Source organism: Ranitomeya imitator, chromosome 6 (genome assembly GCF_032444005.1).
Source record: "Ranitomeya imitator isolate aRanImi1 chromosome 6, aRanImi1.pri, whole genome shotgun sequence".
In the NCBI taxonomy this organism is placed as follows: domain Eukaryota; kingdom Metazoa; phylum Chordata; class Amphibia; order Anura; family Dendrobatidae; genus Ranitomeya; species Ranitomeya imitator.
Genome location: NC_091287.1, coordinates 147,089,672 through 147,112,551, shown reverse-complemented (window position 1 = coordinate 147,112,551; position 22,880 = coordinate 147,089,672). Strand labels below are relative to the sequence as shown.

General features: G+C 47.2%; 1 protein-coding gene across 1 annotated transcript in view; it reads left to right on the top strand.

The window, feature by feature from the left end:
* The first annotated feature begins 442 nt into the window (after positions 1–442).
* The window catches only part of STK17A (serine/threonine kinase 17a), a 51,785-nt gene continuing 29,347 nt past the window's right edge, over positions 443–22,880 (top strand). Inside the window, exons 1-2 of the mRNA XM_069730182.1 lie at positions 443–740; positions 867–1,056. Of these exons, the coding sequence (XP_069586283.1) occupies positions 878–1,056 (179 nt within the window). The 5' untranslated portion in view covers positions 443–740; positions 867–877. The remainder of the gene's footprint in view (positions 741–866; positions 1,057–22,880) is intronic.

Genomic DNA, 22,880 nt, shown 5'->3' with positions numbered 1-22,880 from the left:
ACTCACGACGACGGTACATCGGGACTCACGACGACGGTACATCGGGACTCACGACGACGGTACATCGGGACTCACGACGACGGTACATCGGGACTCACGACGACGGTACATCGGGACTCACGACGACGGTACATCGGGACTCAGGACGACGGTACATCGGGACTCAGGACGACGGTACATCGGGACTCAGGACGACGGTACATCGGGACTCAGGACGACGGTACATCGGGACTCAGGACGACGGTACATCGGGACTCAGGACGCCGGTATATCGGGACTCAGGACGCCGGTACATCGGGACTCAGCACACCGGCCGCGGTCAGCGTTGCCCCTGCACCATGCACCTCCTCCCTCCACCTCGGCACTCGGCAGTCAGCACGCAGCGATTTAACGCCCTCTATAGGACAAGCCCCGGCCGCAGGTAACACTGCGCACGCGTGCTGTAGCGCCCTCTATAGGACAAGCCTCGGCCGCAGGTAACACTGCGCACGCACTGAGAAGCATGCCCAGTTTGATTGACGGTAAGCCACGCCTTCTTTCCGTTGCTCCCCGTGAGAACCTGCCGTGAGAGGAGGACACGCCTTGAGGGCGTGGTCATTTTGAAATCCCTGAATGCGAAGTTGAGCCGCGTCGCTCAGTCAGTCGCCGCTGTGGTCGCGTGTGTTAGGTGTGTGTCCGCCTGTGTGTACGGGACGACTGCAGCCAGCGGAGCTCCAGCAGGAAGGCGGCTGAGGAGACGGGTATGTTTACCACAGTGCACTGCCCGGTGTGTGACCGGGCATTAGTTCTTACCCACCGGCAGGGGGAGGGTGCCCGGGCTGTGGCCCTGCAGTCACTGACTTACTGACGGTTTCCATCTTCCACAGTTGGCTCTAGGATGGTCCCAGAGGAAAATGGGATGATGGAGAAATGCTGCCGGACCCCGAGGCCAGCACGGCGGCCGGAGGACAGGAAGGGTCCTGACAGGCCGGGGCTTCTCGGAGACCCCAGCACCCCCATCCAATGCCAGCCATTCAGCAGTCGCTACACCATGTGCCCCGGGCATGAGCTGGGCAGGTAAGGGGCATGTAATGACCTCCTAGGGCGCCACGCCATGTTTCCCAATGAGTCGGATTCTCACGTCACAAGCGACAAGTCGTAACTCTACTGTCGTATTTGGCATCAAAATCCGAGCTCTGCGATGATGGCGGACGGCGAGCTGTAAAGATGTGCCCAACGTCGCGGTGCCCCTCGCTGTACAGACCCCACAGCTCCTGCTCTGCCTGTTATTAGGAAATAATCCCCTCTACCAGATCACTTTCCACAGAAATGTTTTTCCAGAAATCCGGAACTGATTACAGCTGCAGTAGGGGAGTTTGTGGGGTACGCTGTACACCCCCCGGTATTGAGGATATTTTGGGCATTGTTGAGTTTTGGCTGTTTGTTGCTCCAGGGTAACGCTGGAGCCTGTGACGTGTCGCCAAGTGTCTGCTGAGGACCCTGAGGGTTAGTAGGTGACAGGTGTGTTGCCTGCAGGTTGATTTTGTTTTTCCGCTCCCATCACTGTGCTGACAGTCCATCTCTGGGCCATGCTGCCAGCATTGAATCCCGGGCAACTAGAGATGAGCCAAAATGTATAGACCTTGGTCCGGCAGCCTCATCCAGGACCTGTGAGCCTCCCAAAGTCCCAGACCCCTCTTTGGATTACACCTGGCACAACGTCATCATGGCGGCATGATGTCACTCCAAACTTGTAGATCACAAGAGTAGCTGGTAATGTGGGCCGGCAGGAGGCTCTACTAGCCACTGTCAGATTACACTGATCCTCCGCTCTGTCTGTAAATAACCCGGATTGTCCCTCCAAGCCCCCCCCCTGCCTTCAGATCAGAGGTCTTAACACCAATCTGGGTGCAGAGCCTCGTTATTCTGAGCACCGGTGAGTGTCCCCTTCTCGGCGTATGTAATCGTCTGCAGCGTTTCACCCCAAGGTCTGATTTCTGTGATTGACACGTTTCTCAGCGGCTGCTTCTGTGGAGCGATTACTCTCCTGTACAGGCAGTGATGATCCCATCCATCCGTGATTTCTAACACCTTCATTATGACATTTGGTACAAACTTGTTAATCTTTTTGTGTGGCGTCATAGGTGTCGCCCCATTAATAAGGGCACATGTGTATATAACGGGTATGCGGGCAGGATCTTGTGTTTAGCAGTGCCATCGGACATCAGTCCCAGCACTGTGCTTACTATGTGTAACAGACCCCCCCGCCCCCAGAGGTGGTTGAAATGGCACAAAATGGGGAACAGGATTGCAGCTAGGCCAGCAGTGTCTAATGTGGCGGCATAGTGTTCTGCTTCTGTCTAATGTAAATGTTTGCTGCAGCTGTAAGCTATAACATGAGCAGTGTCCTGCACTGGAGGTAGCGTGGCTGTCGGGCAGAGCGCACATTTCAGCACTATGGGGCAAGGCCTGGGCAGGCTGCGTTCCATATTTTATTACTATTCTGTTTATTGCAAACTGGGTGCAGGTGGCAAATGTTACATAGATGTGGTAAGCGTCCGGAAGAGAGTTGTGTCCGTGGTGTTATTTGCTCAAATAGGTGATGGCTGTGATAATTGTAGGTCTCTTCTGCAGTATCAGGGGGTGACAGCGATGGTGTCCACTCCCCACCTCCCATGGTAGGTGTCTATGTAAAGTCAGCATGGGTTTGTTGGGATTCTACATGTTCCCTGCTTTGTGTCAGAGGATAAGCCCTGGCAGATGTGCTCGGCAGCAATGCGTCCCCTTCTCCCATTGGGAACATTTGAGAATTTTCGGTTGAACTTGCATCTGATCGAAGCTATGGCTGTAATATATCAGGGCCCTTATGTGGTCATACGTTCATGAGACCTGTGTCTGACCGTCGTCGGTCTCTGTGAAGGCAGTGATATATGTTCTCCCTAGCGCCCATTATTAAATAAAAATGTATGCCAGTGCACTGTGCTTGTTATACAGTATGTGTATGTGGTGGTCCTCTGTATATTGGGCTGGTCTTCACAGGTGGCAAAGGGTATGTAGACATTGTAGATCTTGTACACTGGGAGTGCTGAACTACATTAAATGTGATACAGAAATGCAAAGTACGCTCACCTTTCATGACCTTACATTTCTCTATATATTTAAGGGTAAACGTTTGTGCGGCAGGGGCCGTGGCGCTGAGCTGTGCCCCCCCAGGTGGCAGGGGCCGTGGCGCTGAGCTGTGCCCCCTCTGGGTGGCAGGGGCCGTGGCGCTGAGCTGTGACCCCTCTGGGTGGCAGGGGCCATGGCGCTGAGCTGTGCCCCCCGGGGCGAATTTACACAACGTCCATTGGTACGTTGCGACGACACTTTGCGACGGCCGCGTACTGACACAAGTGTGAAAGTAGCCTAAGTCTCGGGGAGGAGCGGGTGGAGTTCTGGCCGCACATGATCGGTAGGAAATGGCGGATCCGACGTACAAAAAAACGTTACATTGAACGTTTTTTCGTGACGACGGTCTGCCAAAACGCGACGCATCCAGTGCACGTCGGACGCGACGTATGGCCATATGTTGCGATCAAAGTCTATGGGGAAAAAAACGCATCCACATTTGCAGGATGTGTTTTTTCTCAAAACGACGCATTATTATTTATTATTATTATTATTTATTGTTATAGCGCCATTTGTTCCATGGCGCTTTACATGTGAGGAGGGGTATACATAATGAAAACAAGTACAATAATCTTAAACAATACAAGTCATAACTGGTACAGGAGGAATGAGGACCCTGCCCACGAAGGCTCACAATCTACAAGGGATGGGTGAGAATACAGTAGGTGAGGGTAGAGCTGGTCGTGCAGTGGTTTGGTCGATCGGTGGTAACTGCAGGTTGTAGGCTTGTCTGAAGAGGTAGGTCTTCAGGTTCTTTTTGAAGGTTTCGATGGTAGGCGAGAGTCTGATGTGTTGTGGTAGAGGGTTCCAGAGTAGGGGTGATGCGCGAGAGAAATCTTGTATACGATTGTGGGAAGAGGAGATAAGAGGGGAGTAGAGTAGGAGATCTTGTGAGGATCGGAGGTTGCGGGTAGGTAAGCATTGCGACGGATCTAAAATGACACAAGTGTGAAAGAGGCCTAAGGTGGCTTTTTTCCCCCCTTAATACAACAATGTTACAATATTGATTTTTTTTTTTTTTTTTCCTTCTTTTAGAGAATATTTCTAGGAAGTGATTGATGTGTATGAAGTTTTAATTTGTGTAAGATGAATGCTAAAGTCCTGGGTAACGCCGGCATGTGAGCTATGTGTGCAGATTAATGCTTGGATCATTACGAGCACTGTTAAAGTACAGGTCATGAGGAAGAGTCATGTGTCTGTCCAATGGGAAATAAACAAGCTGTCAGGCCCTGATTTATCTCTTCCCCTTGCAGGGAGCTGTCATTGATGACTTGGACACAGTAGGACGCTTGGTCTGGGGCGCTGCCGATCAATTGATGCTCAGTGAGCACATGCTTTTCGTTATTGGACCAAGCCTTTGATCAGTCTGCTGCACAGGAACACGCTTAGTGCAGGGATTTAGCCAGACTAATCTAACCCTATGAAGCGGCCTGTTATGTGCAGTGCTTGGATGAATCGGACCCACTGGGATGTGTGCAGGGTAATGAGGATGATGATGCTGGGACCTTGCTGATAATTTCCTGCTTTATTTGCTGTGGTTCTCTATGGACAAATGGCTGTAGATGAAAATCTGCTGTAGATTATCCCAGGAAAGCTGTTATGGGACCATGATCATCTTTGTGTTCTGTGGCGCAATAGACGGGAGCGGACGTGTTGTGAAGTGCCAGGCCTGTCTTCACTGTACTGAGAAGGAAAGTCGCTGCTGGCTGAAGCATGACACTGCATGCGTGGGTGCCGTGTATTCAGGATGCCGTCCCATGCGATGGCTCCAACCAAACACTGTAAATCTCCTTTCTGATTTTCCAATAAATGTACCCTGAAACGTTATTCACGTTTATAACATGTTTAAAAGCGAAGTCATAAATGTCTTCTAGGTGAATGTCCCATCTTTGGGATCCGCCCTCGAGTCCAAGCCGAGATCTCGGCAGAGCATGTGCTGTCAATTCTTCTCTTAGGTAGTCAACACAAGAAGGGGTTTCTTTCTAATAATGGATTCGTCTCCGAGGTGGGACACACATTTGTTAGAAGTATCTGATATGGCAATGCCCAAACATTTGTCGTCTTAGCGCCTAATAGAGTATGTCTTGTGAAAAGCGAGGATTATTTTATGGAAATTAACTTATCAAAGACTAGCCCCTTCATGTCGGAGCCCTTTTTTGTTTTTCACTTCCCTCCTTCCCAGAGCCATAACTTTTTTTTTTTTTTTTTAATTTTTCTGTCAATATGGCCATATGACTGCTTGTTTTTTGCGGGACGATTTGTACTTTTGAACGGCAACATTGGTTTTACCATGTCGTGTTCTAGAAAACAAGAAAAAGATTCCAAGTGTGGTGAAATTGCAAAAAAAAAAAAATGCAATCCCACACTTGTTTTGTCTGGCTTTTTTGCTAGGTTCATTAAATGCTAAAACTGACCTCCCATTGTGATTCTCCAGGTCATTACGAGTTCATAGACACCAAACATGTCTAGGTTCTTTTTTATCTAAGTGGTGAAAAAAAAAAAATTCAAACTTTGCTAAAAAAGATAAAGAAATTGCACAATTTTCCGATACCCGTAGCGTTTTCATTTTTCTGGATGTCGGGTGAGGGCTTATTTTTTTGCGCGCCAAGCTGATGTTTTATACCATGTTGGTGCAGATACGTTCTTTTGATCGTCCGTTATTTGTTTTTAATGCAATGTCGCAGCAACCAGAAAAAACGTAATTCTGGCGTTTTTTTTTTTTTTCTCGCTACGCCGTTTAGCGATCAGGTCAATCCTTCTTTTTTTTTTTTTTTTTTTTCTTCTTACTTTTGCCATGCTTTAACCCCTTCCCGACCCATGACGCCACGTAGGCGTCATGAAAGTCGGTGCCAATCCGACCCATGACGCCTATGTGGCGTCATGGAAAGATCGCGTCCCTGCAGATCGGGTGAAAGGGTTAACTCCCATTTCACCCGATCTGCAGGGACAGGGGGAGTGGTAGTTTAGCCCAGGTGGGGTGGCTTCACCCCCCCCCCCCGTGGCTACGATCGCTCTGATTGGCAGTTTCACTTTCAAAAGCCAATCAGAGCAATTTGTAATATTTCACCTATTATAACGGGTGAAATATTACAATCCAGCCATGGCCGATGCTGCAATATCATCGGCCATGGCTGGAAACACTAATGTGCCCCCACCTCACCCCACCGATCGCCCCCCGATCTGTCGGGTACACAGCTCCGGCTCCCCTCCGTCCTGTGCGCCGCTCCCCCCGTGCTCCAACCACCCCCCCTGCAGTCCGATCCACCCCCCCTGCAGTCCGATCCACCCCCTGATGCTCCAATGCACCCCCCCGTGCTCCATTCCACCCCTCCCGCGTTCCGATTCCCCCCCCCCCCATGCTCCGATTCTCACCCCCCCCCCCGTGCTCCCCCCCACCCCATCATACTTACCGATCCTGCCGGGGTCCGTCCGTCTTCTCCCTGGGCGCCGCCATCTTCCAAAATGGCGGGCGCATACGCAGTACGGCAAATTCGTTCCAAAGTGCATTTTGATCACTGAGATAGATTATATCTCAGTGATCAAAATTAAAAAAAATAATAAAAAATAAAAAAAACACTTTGGAGGTCAAAATAGTCATTATATCCCTTTTATAAATGCCTTTATGTTTTATTTTCCAAAATTGGATCACTTCTGGGGTGGTTTCCTCTGTATTACTACCTCAGGGGCTCTGTAAATAAAATATGGCGATAGAAATCCATTCCAGCAAATTTTGAGCATTAAATGATGCTTCCTCCCTTTTTGTAGCCGTGCTGTGTGCCCAAACAAGAGTATACAACCACATATAAGTTATTTCCAGGCTCCGGAGAAATGAATTACTACATTACACCATATATCTTTATTTTTTTTTTTACCACATGTAACTATATCTATATACGGTAACTAAGAACTCAGGTTAGTTACAATTTTCATAGTGCAATGTTAAAGGAATCTGTTACGCCTGTGGGATGAAAATGTCCACTACACCCCTAGATGAATGCCTTTTTGAGGAGTGTAGTGAGGTGAGGTCTGTGGGGTTTCCACTGTACTCTGCTACCTCAGGGGCTTTGAAGAGGAAATATGGCACTCCAGTAAAACTTGTTCACACAGCCCTCCTGAGGCTTGTTGTGTGCCACCACATATAGGGTATTGTCGTAGTTGACTCCTCTGGCGGCGGTTTATCTTGCCGAGGAACAAAGGAGTTGTCAGTTCACAATAAGGCCTCTTTCACACTTCCGTTTTTAGCAATCTATCCGTCGTTTTGGGCAAAAAACAGATCCTGCAAATGTGCTCGCAAGATGCGTTTTTTGCCCATAGACTTGTATTAGCGACAGATTGCCACACGTCGCGTCCGTCGTACGACGGATCCGTCGTGTTTTGGTGGATCGTCGTCACAAAAAAACGTTCCAATGTAACTTTTTTTTTTTGTACGTCGCGTCCGCCCCCTCCTCCCCGGAATGCACAATGGACAGCGGATGTGTCGAAAAACTGCTTCCGCTGCCCACGTCGTGCAGTAAATTCACAACGTCCGTCAGTCCGACGCATTGCGAAGTGCAGAAGTGTGAAAGAGGCCTTAGACACACCAGATACTTCTCTCCCATCATGTTTTGTCTGGGGAAGGCGGGATGCCTCCATACACACTAGACTGCATGATAATATCGGTGGGTTTGGAGGAAGTCTATTCCGGCCATATGCACGCTTGGCCGAGGGCACGTGTATGGAGAAGGTAGGGGGTTGGAATAGCTGTAGGCAGACGGCCATCTACAGGGCTTGTCCAGCTTTTGTTAAGGTCCCCAGGGAAACGTTTAGGAGTGTAGAAGGCCATTAGTGCGTTACCTAAATATTAGCTTTGAAGATTACTGGACTTCCTTTATTTCTTTTTCCATTTGAAATAAGTTTGTGTCCTTAGAACTAGTAATCCCAGATTTGAGATGTGTGAATGGTATAAATGTAAGGATCTGTAATGCCCAGGAAGCCAATTGTTCTGTCCCTTGATATGTAAGATGAGGCGCCATGTTTACCCCATACCTGGCCGACAATCCTCCCTGCTGGTGGCTCTTCAGGATAATACTACATACAGTATGGTCGCTGCCTCCAGTGGTTTATTCAGAATTGTGAATATTCTCTCCTTATTAATGTCATCACTTATCCTGTTTAGTCAGACTAATTTTTAAGCAGGAAGGGAAGTGTTTGCTATGTTTGCCATCATAGTGGTGTCAGCCACAAATTACTCACAAATTACTTCATCACTTCTGACAAATCACCATGGTGTAATGTGCCGGTAATGCCTGACTGTAGCCGCCGCTTGGTGATGGGGCATCTCCTGTGCTTGGTTTCCTGTATTGTGATGTTACCATGTTCCTTCTTTTATAATGTTGCTCCGGTCATTTATTTGTACTTCCATTGCTTTTTCTGCTCCCTGGTTCACAGCCCCAGCACCAGATTGCTTGCCAAACAATTGTTCCCCTCCCTCAATTCACCCGCGTTTTTATTTGTGGCGACACCCCTCATCCAGGACTGGTGATTTACATTAGTGTAATCCCAATTGTTTCCTGTAATGTTCGCCTCCCAGGACAGTGTAGCTAACAACCTAGATGTGCAAGTGTGCAGGAAAAACCAGCTGTTCTTGTTTTGTGGGAGATTACAATTGGAAACATGGTGGCGAGCCTGTCGCATATGGCGCTGCAGATCGGGGATCACACGTATATACAGCGGACTGTTCTAGAGTAGATGATGCCATGTCAGAGTGTGAGAGGAGCACTGGTGTGTTCGGCGTATAGGCCAGAGATCTTCCTGGCATATACACCAAGCGTAATGCCGAGCCTATGGTGCATGGTAGTCTGTGGCTTTATATTGCACCAATGGCAATGTGTAAAGGCCAACCATAGATATGATGACGTGCTTCAATGTCTATGCTAGGAATCATGAGCACCTCAAAGGGTGCAGGATGTAAAGGTCACCCTTTCTAAATGTGTTACCATGTGACTAAAAAATGGGGATAGTCTTATTTACACCATTTTATGTTTTCTCCATTGTAAAAGAGAATCTGTTTCCAGGTTTTTGCCTCCTAATCTGAAAGCAGCATGATGTAAGGGCAGAGACCCTGATTCCAACCATGTATCACTTATTGGGCTGCTTCCTGTAGTTTTAATAAAGTCGCTGTTTTATCAGCAGCAGCAGATTATTACTAGAGGACTAGTAAACTTGCTGCCAGGAAGCCAATCATAGTCGCCATCTCCATAGATCTCCGCCACCAGCATTGATTGGCAGTTTTCTCTGTACAATGAACATGACCAAAATGACAGTCAGCTCTGTGACACATCGCTGAAATCTGGGTCTCTGCCCATACATTTTACTGTGGTCAGAGTACCAAAAACGTGGTATGTGCACACAATGCAGATTTGGGTGCAGAATTTTCTGCACAAAATCTGCATCTCCTGGCAGAAAACGCAGGTGCAGATTTGATGCGTTTTTCTTGTGGATTTTATGCATTTTTTACCACTGCAGATTTCTATTATGGAATGGGTGCAGAAAGTCTGCAGATCCGCACAAAAGAAGGGACCTGCTCCTTCTTTCAATCTGCTGCCTTTTCCGTGCGGAATTTTCCGCACCATTAGCACAGCATTTTTTTTCCCCCCTATTGATTTACATTGTACCTGTAAATCACTTTGTGGATCTGCAGCATTTCTGCGCGGAAAAAAAACGCTGCGGATCCGCAGTAAATCCGCAACGTGTGCACATAGCCCAAGACTTCCTTTAGCTGCTTTAGTGAAAAGTTAAGATGTTGATTCCAATAATGTATCTACTTGGATTTTTGCTGCAGTTTTGATAAAAATTACTGTTTTCTCTGCTGCAGATCTAGCAGTTCTCTGAATGCTGAGCACTGTATAACCCCCGCCCACACCAATGGCAGCTTTCTGCTTACGCTCAGTGTGTACAGAAAGCTGATAATCATTGGTGGGGGCTGGATTATATAAGCTGATGAATATAGAGGACAACCTGGCAGGAGATTACTAGTCCTCTAGTGATGATTCCTGCTAAGTCATTATATCAAAACTACAGGAAGCGGTCCTGTAAGTGACACATGACTGTAATCAGGGTCTCTGTCTCTACATTCTGCTGCTCCTATATTAGGTGGCAATAATCTGGTGCCAGATTCCCTTTCATTGGCACATGCGTGCCAGCTGCTGTTCTCTGACCAGTTTTACAGGTATTCTTGTGTTGGGTGTTGAGGAATGAAGAATTCATTTTCTCGCGTGTTAATATTAATGACTTGTCTTTGGTTTTTAATGAGCAGATGGTAGTGCAGCACTGTACCAATTTGTAATGAGTAGGATGAACATTTGCTTCCACTTCTCGCCTGGCATAGGATTTGCTGGAAGCACATTCTCATGTAATTAGTCGTCAATCACAAAATCTCAACATTACATAATTGAGAATGACAGTGCGACTGTGAAGTTACGGATTAGCACTTGGGCCCCAATTCTTTAAGATTAGCGTTTCGTACCCCAGTCTTGGTGAGAGGCGTTCTGGAATAAGAGGCGCAATCCACTTTATGAATTGGGTGCATCTCATCAGTAGCGGCTTTCTGACAAACACTTTGATGAATCAGGACATAAGGGTATGTGCAGACTATCAGTAAATGCTGCGTGTTGGACGCCGCATGCTTGTTACAGATGTTACAGCATAGTGGATGGGATTTCAAGAAATCCCATGTCCACTATGTGTCCACAGACCCTTGCGGCTCACCCAAGGAGATGGACATGTGGCGCATCTCTCCAGACCGCAGCATGTCTGTTTCTCTTGTGGAGACACTGGTCTCTGCAAGTGAAATTTCACCCATAGAATGTATGGAACGCGGTGAATCCACACAGTTCAGTGAACACATGCGGATTCTCCTGCGTTGAATATCCGGCAGCGCTTTGGCCACAGCAAACATGCACTGCGTCCAAAGCTTCCGTTTCAGGATCCTCTGTACATGCCCTTAATGTTTGTTGCACAGCTCCTAGCTACAGTGCAGAAAATAAGTACCATATAACAGTATAAGCTGACACGCGTACAAGCCGAAGTACCTAATTTTACCACAAAAAAACTGGGAAAACCTATTGACTTGAGTATAAGCTGGGTTTGCATTGTCCCCTCACCCCTATCCTGGTATACATGGTTTCCTCATCCCTATCCTGATATGATTGGTCCCATCAAAAAAACATAAAAAAAAAAAATTATACTTACCTTCCTGCTCTCCCTCGTGCGTCTTGCTCTGGTACCAGCAGCTGCTTTATGCTTGTAAGCAGCTCATAGCAGGGACGTCATGCGCTGCTCACAAGCACAGCACAGCTGCCGGAATGCTCACCGCTGCCCAGGCCGGAACTGTGTGTGTGTGTGTGGAAAGTGAGTATTTATTGCTAATAAATAGCACGCACAGAGTCAGCCAATGATGGGGGGGGGGGGGGTCACATGTGCTACTACTTAAGAGTAATGAATATTCACCTCTCTCCACGCTCATGGGAGTGGAGAGAAATGAATATTCATTACTCTTAAGTAGCGGGCCATCTCTCTGCACGCTTTCCTCTCCTGCGCCTTCACACAGTGTCCCAAGCCAGCAACCTTGGATCTTGTCGGGTGACGTCTGTCTAGTTCCCTTGGTCCTATCTGGCTGCCTTTTCGGCGAATGTGTTGACTGTTGCTGCAACACTTGCAGATACTGCAGCCTCCAGTTGGCTAGCTGAGTCTTGCAGTCATCCACTAGTTTGAGGGCCGGATCCCTCACTGCGACCTGATCCCTCCACCCGACTATGGTCGGCGTAGATGCGGGCCCCACGGGTGGATTCCTCACTACCCTTACCCCTAGGACACCTTCTTCCTCTCTGAAGCCTTTCTTTTTCACTCCGTCTTCCTTGTCTCTCACTTCCCTGTTTGTCTGGGGACGAGCTTCTGGCTCCTTCTGTCCCCTCAAACGACTCTCCTCGTCCTTTCTCTCTTCTCTCTCAACTCTCACCACTCTCTCTGGCTCCTTCCCTTCTCTACTTTCTCCACCCACACACTCTACCCAGCTCCTCCCCAGCCTTGAGAGGTCTAGTGTTGGGTATAAGTGTGTGAGTCCTGGGTAGTGCCCCCACCTTACCTGAGAGCGGAGTACCACACCTCTGACCGAGGTGCAGTACATTTGTGGCGACTGGACCTCAGGGGCGCCACAGATACAATAGAAAACAGAACTTTAACCCCTTCCCGACCTTTGACGCATACGCTGCGTCATGAAAGTCGGTGCCATTCCGACCCATGACGCAGCATATGCGTCATGGAAAGATCGCGTCCCTGCAGGCCGGGTGAAAGGGTTAACTCCCATTTCACCCGATCTGCAGGGACAGGGGGAGTGGTAGTTTAGCCCAGGGGGGGTGGCTTCACCCCCTCGTGGCTACGATCGCTCTGATTGGCTGTTGAAAGTGAAACTGCCAATCAGAGCGATTTGTAATATTTCACCTAAAAAACTGGTGAAATATTACAATCCAGCCATGGCCGATGCTGCAATATCATCGGCCATGGCTGGAAATACTAATGTGCCCCCACCCCACTCCTCCGATCGCCCCCCCAGCCCCCCGATCTGTGGTCCGCTCCCCTCCGTCCTGTGCTCCGCTCCCCCGTCCTCCTGTCCGCTTCCCCGTGCACCAATCACACCCCCTGTGCTGCAATCAAACCCCCCCGCACTCCGATCCCCCCCCCGCACACAGCGACCCACCCCCCGTGCTCCGATCCACCCCCCCCCCGCACAGCGATCCCTCACCCCGTGCTCCAATCCTTCCCCGTGCTCCAATCCTCCCTCCCGTGTTCCGATCCACCCCCCCCCATGATCCGATCCACCCCCCCGTGCTCCGACGCCCCCCCCGTGCCCTGATCTCCCCCCCCTTATACTTACCTGGCCGCCCGAGGTCCGTCCGTCTTCTTTCCTGGGCGCCGCCATCTTCCAAAATGGCGGGCGCATGTGCAGTGCGCCCGCCGAATCTGCCGGCCGGCAGATTCGTTCCAGAGTGAATTTTGATCACTGAGATATATCCTATCTCAGTGATCAAAATAAAAAAAAGTAAATGACCCCCCCCTTTGTCACCCCCATAGATAGGGACAATAAAAAAAATAAAGAATTTTTTTTTTTTTCACTAAGGTTGGGGTAAGAACTAGGGGTAGGGTTAGGGCTAGGGGTAGGGTTAGGGCTAGGGTTAGGGCTAGGGTTAGGGCTAGGGTTAGGGTTTCGGTATGTGCACACGTATTCTGGTCCTATGCGGATTTTTCCGCAGCGGATTTGAAAAATCCACAGTGCTAAACCGCTGCCGATTTATCGTGGATTTACCGCGGTTTTTCTGCGCATTTCACTGCGGTTTTACAACTGCGATTTTCTATTGGAGCAGTTCTAAAACCGCTGCGGAATCCGCAGAAAGAAGTGACATGCTGCGGAATGTAAACCTCTGCGTTTCCGTGCAGTTTTTCCGCAGCATGTGTACAGCGATTTTTGGTTCCCATAGGTTCACATTGAACTGTAAACTCATGGGAAACTGCTGCGGATCCGCAGCGTTTTCCGCAGCGTGTGCACATACCTTTAGAATTAGGCTATGTGCACACGGTGCGGATTGGCCGCTGTGGATCCGCAGCAGTGTTCCATCGGGTTTACAGTACCATGTAAACATATGGAAAACCAAATCCGCTGTGCCCATGGTGCAGAAAATACCGCGCGGGAACGCTGCGTTGTATTTTCCGCAGCATGCCAATTCTTTGTGCGGATTCCGCAGCGTTTTACACCTGTTCCTCAATAGGAATCCACAGGTGAAATCCGCACAAAAAACACTGGAAATCCACGGTAAATCCACAGGTAAAACGCAGTGCCTTTTACCCGCGGATTTTTCAAAAATGATGCTGAAAAATCTCATACGAATCCGCAACATTGGCACATAGCCTTAGAGTTGGGTTGGAATTAGGGTTGTGGTTAGGGGTGTGTTGGGGTTAGGGTTGTGGTTAGGGGTGTGTTGGGGTTAGGGTTGTGATTAGGGTTACGGCTACAGTTGGGATAAGGGTTAGGGGTGTGTTGGAGGTAGAATTGAGGGGTTTCCACTGTTTAGGCACTTCAGGGGGTCTCCAAACGCAACATGGCGCCACCATTGATTCCAGCCAATCTTGTATTCAAAAATTCAAATGGTGCTCCCTCACTTCCGAACCCCGACGTGTGCCCAAACAGTGGTTTACCCCCACATATGGGGTACCAGCATACTCAGGACAAACTGCGCAACAATTACTGGGGTCCAATTTCTCCTGTTACCCTTGAGAAAATAAAAAATTGCTTGCTAAAACATCATTTTTGAGGAAAGAAAAATGATTTTTTATTTTCACGGCTCTGCGTTGTAAACGTCTGTGAAGCACTTGGGGGTTCAAAGTGCTCACCACATATCTAGATAAGTTCCTTGGGGGGTCTAGTTTCCAAAATGGGGTCACTTGTGGGGGGTTTCTACTGTTTAGGCACACCAGGGGCTCTGCAAACGCAACGTGACGCCCGCAGACGATTCCATCAAAGTCTGCATTTCAAAAGTCACTACTTCCCTTCTGAGCCCCCACGTGTGCCCAAACAGTGGTTTACCCCCACACATGGGGCATCAGCGTACTCAGGAGAAACTGGACAACAACTTTTGTGGTCCAATTTCTCCTGTAACCCTTGGGAAAATAAAAAATTCTGGGCTAAAAAATTATTTTTGAGGAAAGAAAACGTATTTATTATTTTCACGGCTCTGCGTTATAAACTTCTGTAAAGCACTTGGGGGTTGAAAGTGCTCACCACACATCTAGATAAGTTCCTTTGGGGGTCTAGTTTCCAAAATGGGGTCACTTGTGGGGGGTTTCTACTGTTTAGGCACACCAGGGGCTCTGCAAACGCAATGTGACGCCCGCAGACCATTCCATCAAAGTCTGCATTTCAAAAGTCACTACTTCCCTTCTGAGCCCCCACGTGTGCCCAAACAGTGGTTTACCCCCACACATGGGGTATCAGCGTACTCAGGAGAAACTGGACAACAACTTTTGGGGTCAAATTTCTCCTGTTACCCTTGGGAAAATAAAAAATTGCGGGCTAAAATTCATTTTTGAGAAAATAATTTTTTTTTTTTATTTTCATGGCTCTGCGTTATAAACTTCTGTGAAGCACTTGAGGGTTCAAAGTGCTCACTACACATCTAGATTAGTTCCTTTGGGGGTCTAGTTTCCAAAATGGGGTAATTTGTGGGGGATCTCCAATGTTTAGGCACACAGGGGCTCTCCAAACGCGACATGGTGTCCGCTAATGATTGGAGATAATTTTCCATTTAAAAAGCCAAATGGCGTGCCTTCCCTTCTGAGCCCTGCCGTGCGCCCAAACAGTGGTTTACCCCCACATATGGGGTATTTGCATACTCAGGACAAACTGGACAACAACATTTGTGGTCCAATTTCTCCTATTACCATTGGCAAAATAGGAAATTCCAGGCTAAAAAATCATTTTTGAGAAAAGAAAAATTATTTTTTATTTTCATGGCTCTGCATTATAAACTTCTGTGAAGCACCTGGGGGTTTAAAGTGCTCAGTATGCATCTAGATAAGTTCCTTGGGGGGTCTAGTTTCCAAAATGGGGTCACTTGTGGGGGAGCTCCATTGCATAGGCACACAGGGGCTCTCCAAATGCGACATGGTGTCCGCTAACAATTGGAGCTAATTTTCCATTCAAAAAGTTAAAAGGCGCGCCTTCCCTTCCGAGCCCTGCCGTGTGCCCAAACAGTGGTTTACCCCCACATATGAGGTATCGGCGTACTCGGGAGAAATTGCTCAACAAATTTTAGGATCCATTTTATCCTATTGCCCATGTGAAAATGAAAAAATTGAGGCGAAAATAAATTTTTTGTGAAAAAAAAGTACTTTTTCATTTTTACGGATCAATTTGTGAAGCACCTGAGGGTTTAAAGTGCTCACTAGGCATCTAGATAAGTTCCTTGGGGGGTCCAGTTTCCAAAATGGGGTCACTTGTGGGGGAGCTCCAATGTTTAAGCACACAGGGTCTCTCCAAACGCGACATGGTGTCCGCTATCGATGGAGATAATTTTTCATTCAAAAAGTCAAATGGCGCTCCTTCCATTCCGAGCCTTACCATGTGCCCAAACAGTGGTTTACCCCCACATGTGAAGTATCGGTGTACTCAGGAGAAATTGCCAAACAAATTTTAGGATCCATTTTATCCTGTTGTCCATGTGAAAATGAAAAAATTGAGGCTAAAAGAATTTTTTTGTGAAAAAAAAGTACTTTTTCATTTTTACGGATCAATTTGTGAAGCACCTGGGGGTTTAAAGGGCTCACTATGCATCTAGATAAGTTCCTTGGGGCATCTAGTTTCCAAAATGGGGTCACTTGTGGGGGAGCTCCAATTTTTAGGCACACGGGGGCTCTCCAAATGTGACATGGTGTCCGCTAAAGAGTGCAGCCAATTTTTCATTCAAAAAGTCAAATGGCGCTCCTTCCCTTCCAAGCCCTGCCGTGCGCCCAAACAGTGGTTTACCCCCACATATGAGGTATCAGCGTACTCAGGACAAATTGGACAACAACGTACGTGGTTCAGTTTCTCCTTTTACCATTGGGAAAATAAAAAAATTGTTGCTGAAAAATCATTTTTGTGACTAAAAAGTTAAATGTTCATTTTTTCCTTCCATGTTGCTTCTGCTGCTGTGAAGCACCTGAAGGGTTAATAAACTTCTGGAATGTGGTTTTGTGCACCTTGAGGGGTGCAGTTTTTAGAATGGTGTCACTTTTGGGTATTTTCAGCCATATAGACCCCTCAAACTGACTTCAAATGTGAGGTGGTCCCTAAAAAAAATGGTTTTGTAAATTTCGTTGTAAAAATGAGAAATCGCTGGTCAAATTTTAACCCTTATAACTTCCTAGCAAAAAAAAATTTTGTTTCCAAAATTGTGCTGATGTAAAGTAGACGTGTGGGAAATGTTATTTATTAACTATTTTGTGTCACATAACTCTCTGGTTTAACAGAATAAAAATTCAAAATGTGAAAATTGCGAAATTTTCAAAATTTTCGCCAAATTTCCGTTTTTATCACAAATAAACACAGAATTTATTGACCTAAATTTACCACTAACATGAAGCCCAATATGTCACGAAAAAACAATCTCAGAACCGCTAGGATCCATTGAAGCGTTCCTGAGTTATTACCTCATGAAGGGACACTGGTCAGAATTGCAAAAAACGGCAAGGTCTTTAAGGTCAAAATAGGCTGGGTCATGAAGGGGTTAATATTTTGGCACAGAAACCTTTGCTTGCAGTTAGTGGTCAGATGTTTCCTGTAGTTCTTGACCAAGTTTGCACAACAGCTAGGTCACTCCAGGACCTTGAAATGCTTCTTGCGGTCGTCCTGTCCCCTTTGCAGAAAAGCACCCCCAAAGTATGAGGTTCCCCCACCATGCTTCACGGTTGGGAAGATGTTCTTGGAGTTGTACTCGTCCCTTTTCCTACTCCAAGCATGCCACGAGGACTTAATACCAAAAAGTTCTATTTTGCTTTCATCTGACCACATGACCTTCTCCTATGCCTCCTCTGGATCATCCAGATGATCATTGGTGAACTGCAAACTGGCCTGAACATGTGCTGGCGTGAGTAGGGAGATCTTGCATGCCCTGCAAGGTTGTAATCCATGATGATGTAGTGTGTTACTAACAGTAATGTTTGAGACTGTGGTCCCAGCTCTCTTCAAGTCATTGACTAGGTCCTCCTGTGTTGTCCTGGGCTGATTCCGGACCTTTCTCAGAATCATTACCCCATGAGGCAAGATCTTGTATGAAGCCCCAGACCGAGGAAGAGTGACAGTCATCTTGTTTTTCTTCCATTTTCTAATGATTGTGCCAACAGTTGTTGCTTTCTCACCAAGCTGCTTGCCTATTATTCCATAGCCCATCCCAGCCTTGTGCAGGTCAACAACTTTGTCCCTGGTGTCCTTAGACAGGATTTTGGTCTTGGCCATGGTGGAGAAGTTGGAGTGTGATTGTGTGGACAGATGTCTTTTAGTGAGGTAAACAGGTGCACTTAATACAGGTAATGAGTGAAGAGTAGGAGGACTTCTAAAAGAAAAACTAACAGGTCTGTGAAAGCCACAATTCTTGCTGGTTGGTGGGTGATCAAATACTTATTTCATGCAATAGTATGAAATTTAGTTTCAATCAGTTAAAGTATACTTACGATAAAAAGACCTCTCCATTCTTTGTAGGTGTGAAAACTTGCAAAATCGGCAGTGTATCATATACTTACCGTATTTTTCAGACTATAAGATGCACCCCAATTTTGGGGTGGAAAATGGCAGAAATGTATTTATTTATTTTGGGGTCCGTCTTATTGTCTGAATTTTTAAGGTATCTTTCCTGAGGGCCGGCGGTGGTAGAACTGGGTCACGAAACGCATAGTCCCTTCCTCAGGAAGCTGGCGGCAGCAGAAGTGGGGCAAAGCTGCAGTCACTTGTTATCCCAGCGGTGCGATGCTGCAGGGTCCCTTCCTCAAGATGCCGACAAAAAAAAATGTGGAGACGCTGCCAAGGCGAGCAGTGTGTATCACCGGTTTCTCGGCCGCCATCTTACTAAGGCGCTTGTGCAGATTGAGATCTCGGCGGCCCTTGGCTGCAGGAAAATGGCAATCTCCAGTGGCTATTTTCATAAAGCCAAGGGTCGCCGAGATCTCAGTCTGCACAAGTGCCGCCTCCGGCAGCCCACTGCTTCTGGAAGATGGCCGCAGGGAAACCTGCGATGCACGCCGCACTGCAGACACTGAGCCTCAGCATCGCCACACCTCTTCTGCCGCCGATACCCTGAGGAAGGGACGCAGCTATTCCACTGCCACAACTACCCCTCCCTCCCCCGGTAAGCATACGCTCCGGCTATGACAACCACCGCGACCTTCCCCCCGCCCCCCCGATTTTTCCTCCCATTTTTTGGGGGGTTTGGGGGGGGGGGGAGTGCATCCTAGTCCGTGAAATACGGTACTTACCACGCTGTATATTTGCATCCTGTTTAGGCTCAGCCACATGGGAAGTGGAAGTTATTATTTTATTATTATTATACATTTTTATATCGCCATTTATTCCATGGCGCTTTACATGTGAATACGGGGCAAATATAGACAAATACATTAAACATGAGCAGATAACAAGGCACACGAGTACATAAGGAGGGAGGACCCTGCCCGCGAGGGCTCACAGTCTGCAGGTTCTTTCACTTTAGACTAAGTGCACTCTGCATTCACTCGTGTGATAATATATGCTCAGCAGTAGCCATTGACAGGTTACTGTGCATTCACTCAGATGATAATATGCTCATCAGTAGCTGTCAGGTGCGTACACTCATACGATAATATGCTCAGCAATAGCTACTGTCAGGTGCCTACACTCATGCGATATGATCAGCAGTAGCTACTGTCAGGTGCGTACACTCATGTGATAATATGCTCCGCAGTAGCTACTGTCAGGTGCGTACACTCATGCGATAATATGCTCAGCAGTAGCTACTGTGAGGTGCCTACACTCATGCGATATGATCAGCAGTAGCTACTGTCAGGTGCCTACACTCATGCGATAATATGCTCAGCAATAGCTACTGTCAAGTGCGTACACTCATGCGATGTGCTCAGCAGTAGCTACTGTCAAGTGCGTACACTCATGCGATGTGCTCAGCAGTAGCTACTGTCAAGTGCGTACACTCATGCGATGTGCTCAGCAGTAGCTACTGTCGGGTGCGTACACTCATGCGATGTGCTCAGCAGTAGCTACTGTCAGGATGGATGATGTGGCATCCGTCTGCCATAATGATCCATTGCAGAAAAAGTACAAAGTAGCTGAGCATGTATTCCTATCCTGCACTTCAAAATGACCCACTTCTGAAACAGCGTCTAAGGCTACTTTCACACTAGAGTCGGAATCTCCCCGTCGCAATGCGTCGGGCAGAGATTCCGACGCTAGCGTTTAACGCACTGCACAACGGAGGCAGCGGATGCATTTCTCCGGCGCATCCGCTGCCCCATTGTAAGGTGCTGGGAGGTGGGGGCGGAGTTCCGGCCGCGCATGCGCGGTCGGAAAAAGCGGTCCGTCAGGAGCAAAAAACGTTATATGTAGCGTTTTTTGCTCCCGACGGTCCACCAAAGCACGACGCATCCGTCGCACGACGGATGCGACGTGTGGCAATCCGTCGCAATGCGTCGTCAATACAAGTCTATGGGAAAAAAACGCATCCTGCAAGCACTTTTGCAGGATGCGTTTTTTCTGCAAAACGACGCATTGTGACGGATTGCAGTTAACGCTAGTGTGAAATTAGCCTTATTTGGATCCAGCTGATGTTAGACAAGACACAGCAGTATGGCGACAGAAGCCATGACACAGGTGTGAACATGGCCTTACATGGCAACTACAGAAAGGTGAACTAGGTCTGTTTCCAGGAAGCAATACCTCCTTACAGGATTTTTGTCCCTCACCCAACTCCTTCTTTGAGGTTCCTTACAGTGTGATGTGTATCTGAAATTCAATTACTATCCTATTCATTTACTATCCTATTCTTTTATTTGCTGCTTGTTGGTTATGAACCCAATTTTAATTGATTTAATTCAAGCTTGTTCTAAAGTATAATCTATACAAAGCAGTCAACCTGAACAGGCAGACCTGCAAAGCATGAGGGAGGACGATCAAGTTACAGGTGCTTCTCACAAAATTAGAATATAATCAAAAAGTTAATTTATTACAGTTCTTCAATACAAAAAGTGAAAACTCATGTATTATATAGTCATTACAAACAGAGTGATCTATTTCAAGTGTTTATTTATGTCAATGTTGATGCTTATGGCTTACAGCCAATGAAACCCCAAAAGTCATTATCTCAGTAAATTAGAATACTTAACAATAACACCTGCAAAGGAATCCTGAGCATTTAAAGGGACACTGTCACCTGAATTTGGAGGGAACAATCTTCAGCCATGGAGGCGGGGTTTTGGGGTGTTTGATTCACCCTTTCCTTACACGCTGGCTGCATGCTGGCTGCAATATTGGATTGAAGTTCATTCTCTGTCCTCCATAGTACACACCTGCGCAAGGCAATCTTGCCTTGTGCAGGCATGTACTACGGAGGACAGAGAATGAACTTCAATCCAATATTGCAGCCAGCGGGTAAGGAAAGGGTGAATCAAACACCCAAAGAACCCCGCCTCTATGGCTGAAGATTGTTCCCTCCAAATTCAGGTGACAGTGTCCCTTTAAAAAGGTCCCTTAGTCTGTTTCAGTAGGCTCCACAATCATGGGGAAGACTGCTTACTTGACATATGTCCAGAAGGCAGTCATTGACACTCTCCACAAGGAGGGCAAGCCACAAAAGATCATTGCTAAAGAAGCTGATCCAAGCATATTAATGGAAAGGTGAGTGGAAGGAAAAAGTATGGTAGAAAAAGGAGCACAAGCAAATGGGATATCCGCAGCCTTGAAAGGATTAGGGAAAGGCCATTCATATAGATGGAAATTTCATTCTCCAGCAGGACATGGCAACTGTCCACACTGCCAAAAGTACCAATACCTGGTTTAAAAACCGCAGTATCGGTGCTTGATTGGCCAGCAAATTCTCCTCGCCTTACCAGGGCTGTGGAGTCGGTAAGCCAAACCTCTGACTCCTCAAGTTCCATGACACCACCAAAATGGGCTCTGACTCCACAGCCCTGCACCTGACCCCCCTCCATAGTGAATCTATGGGGTATTGGCAATAGGACGATGAGACACCAGAGCCAACAATGCAGACGAGCTGAAGGCTGCTATCAAAGCAACCTGGGCTTCCATAACACCTCAGCAGTGTCACAGGCTGATCGCTTCCATGCCACGCCGCATTGATGCAGTATTTGTTGTAGAAGGGGCTCCGACCAAGTATTGAGTGCATTTACTGAACATATATTTTGGATTTAAAATCATTATTCAAGCTGGTGTTATACAGCATTCTAATTTACTGAGATAATGACTTTTGGGTTTTCATTGGCTGTAAGCCATAATCATCAATATTAACAGATATAAACACTTGAAATAGATCACTCTGTTTGTAATGACTCTATAACGAGTGTCACTTTTGTATAGAAGGACTGAAATAAATTCACTTGTTGATATTCTAATTTTGTGAGAAGCACCTGTAAGCTTAGGTAAAATTCCTAAGCTGATTTTGCAACCATAGTGTGATAGAGCATGGGACAAAAGAAATAAAACTTTTTTTTTTGATAGCTATGTATGACCTTGCTGGACATGAAATGTGTAGAGTCCTGCCTGCCTGTATCATGAGGGTGCCCGGCCGATATTGGGAGCTGTAAAGGTTGCATGTGCATTTTTTAATTTATTGCCTTGACTCCTCTGTCTGGAAATGATAAGCTTCAGTAGTCTGGAGAACTTGGCAACCATATGGCTTTGTACTTTAGCAGCGTGCTTCCGTCCTCTCAGGCATGCAATGTGCTAATCAGTGTTTGCCTAGAAGTAGGTCAGCATATAATGCTGCTAAGGCCGGCATGACTTCATGCCACAGCAATGTGCAGGACAAAAGCGGGTTTACATTCCATGAATCCGGGGACTGACCTGTCTCGTACACCACAGGATCTCTTCAGTTCTACCTGTAGGACCGGTGATCCCTTTTTTTTTTTCTCTCAATATTTCAAGATTTATTTATTTTTAGCTATTTGTT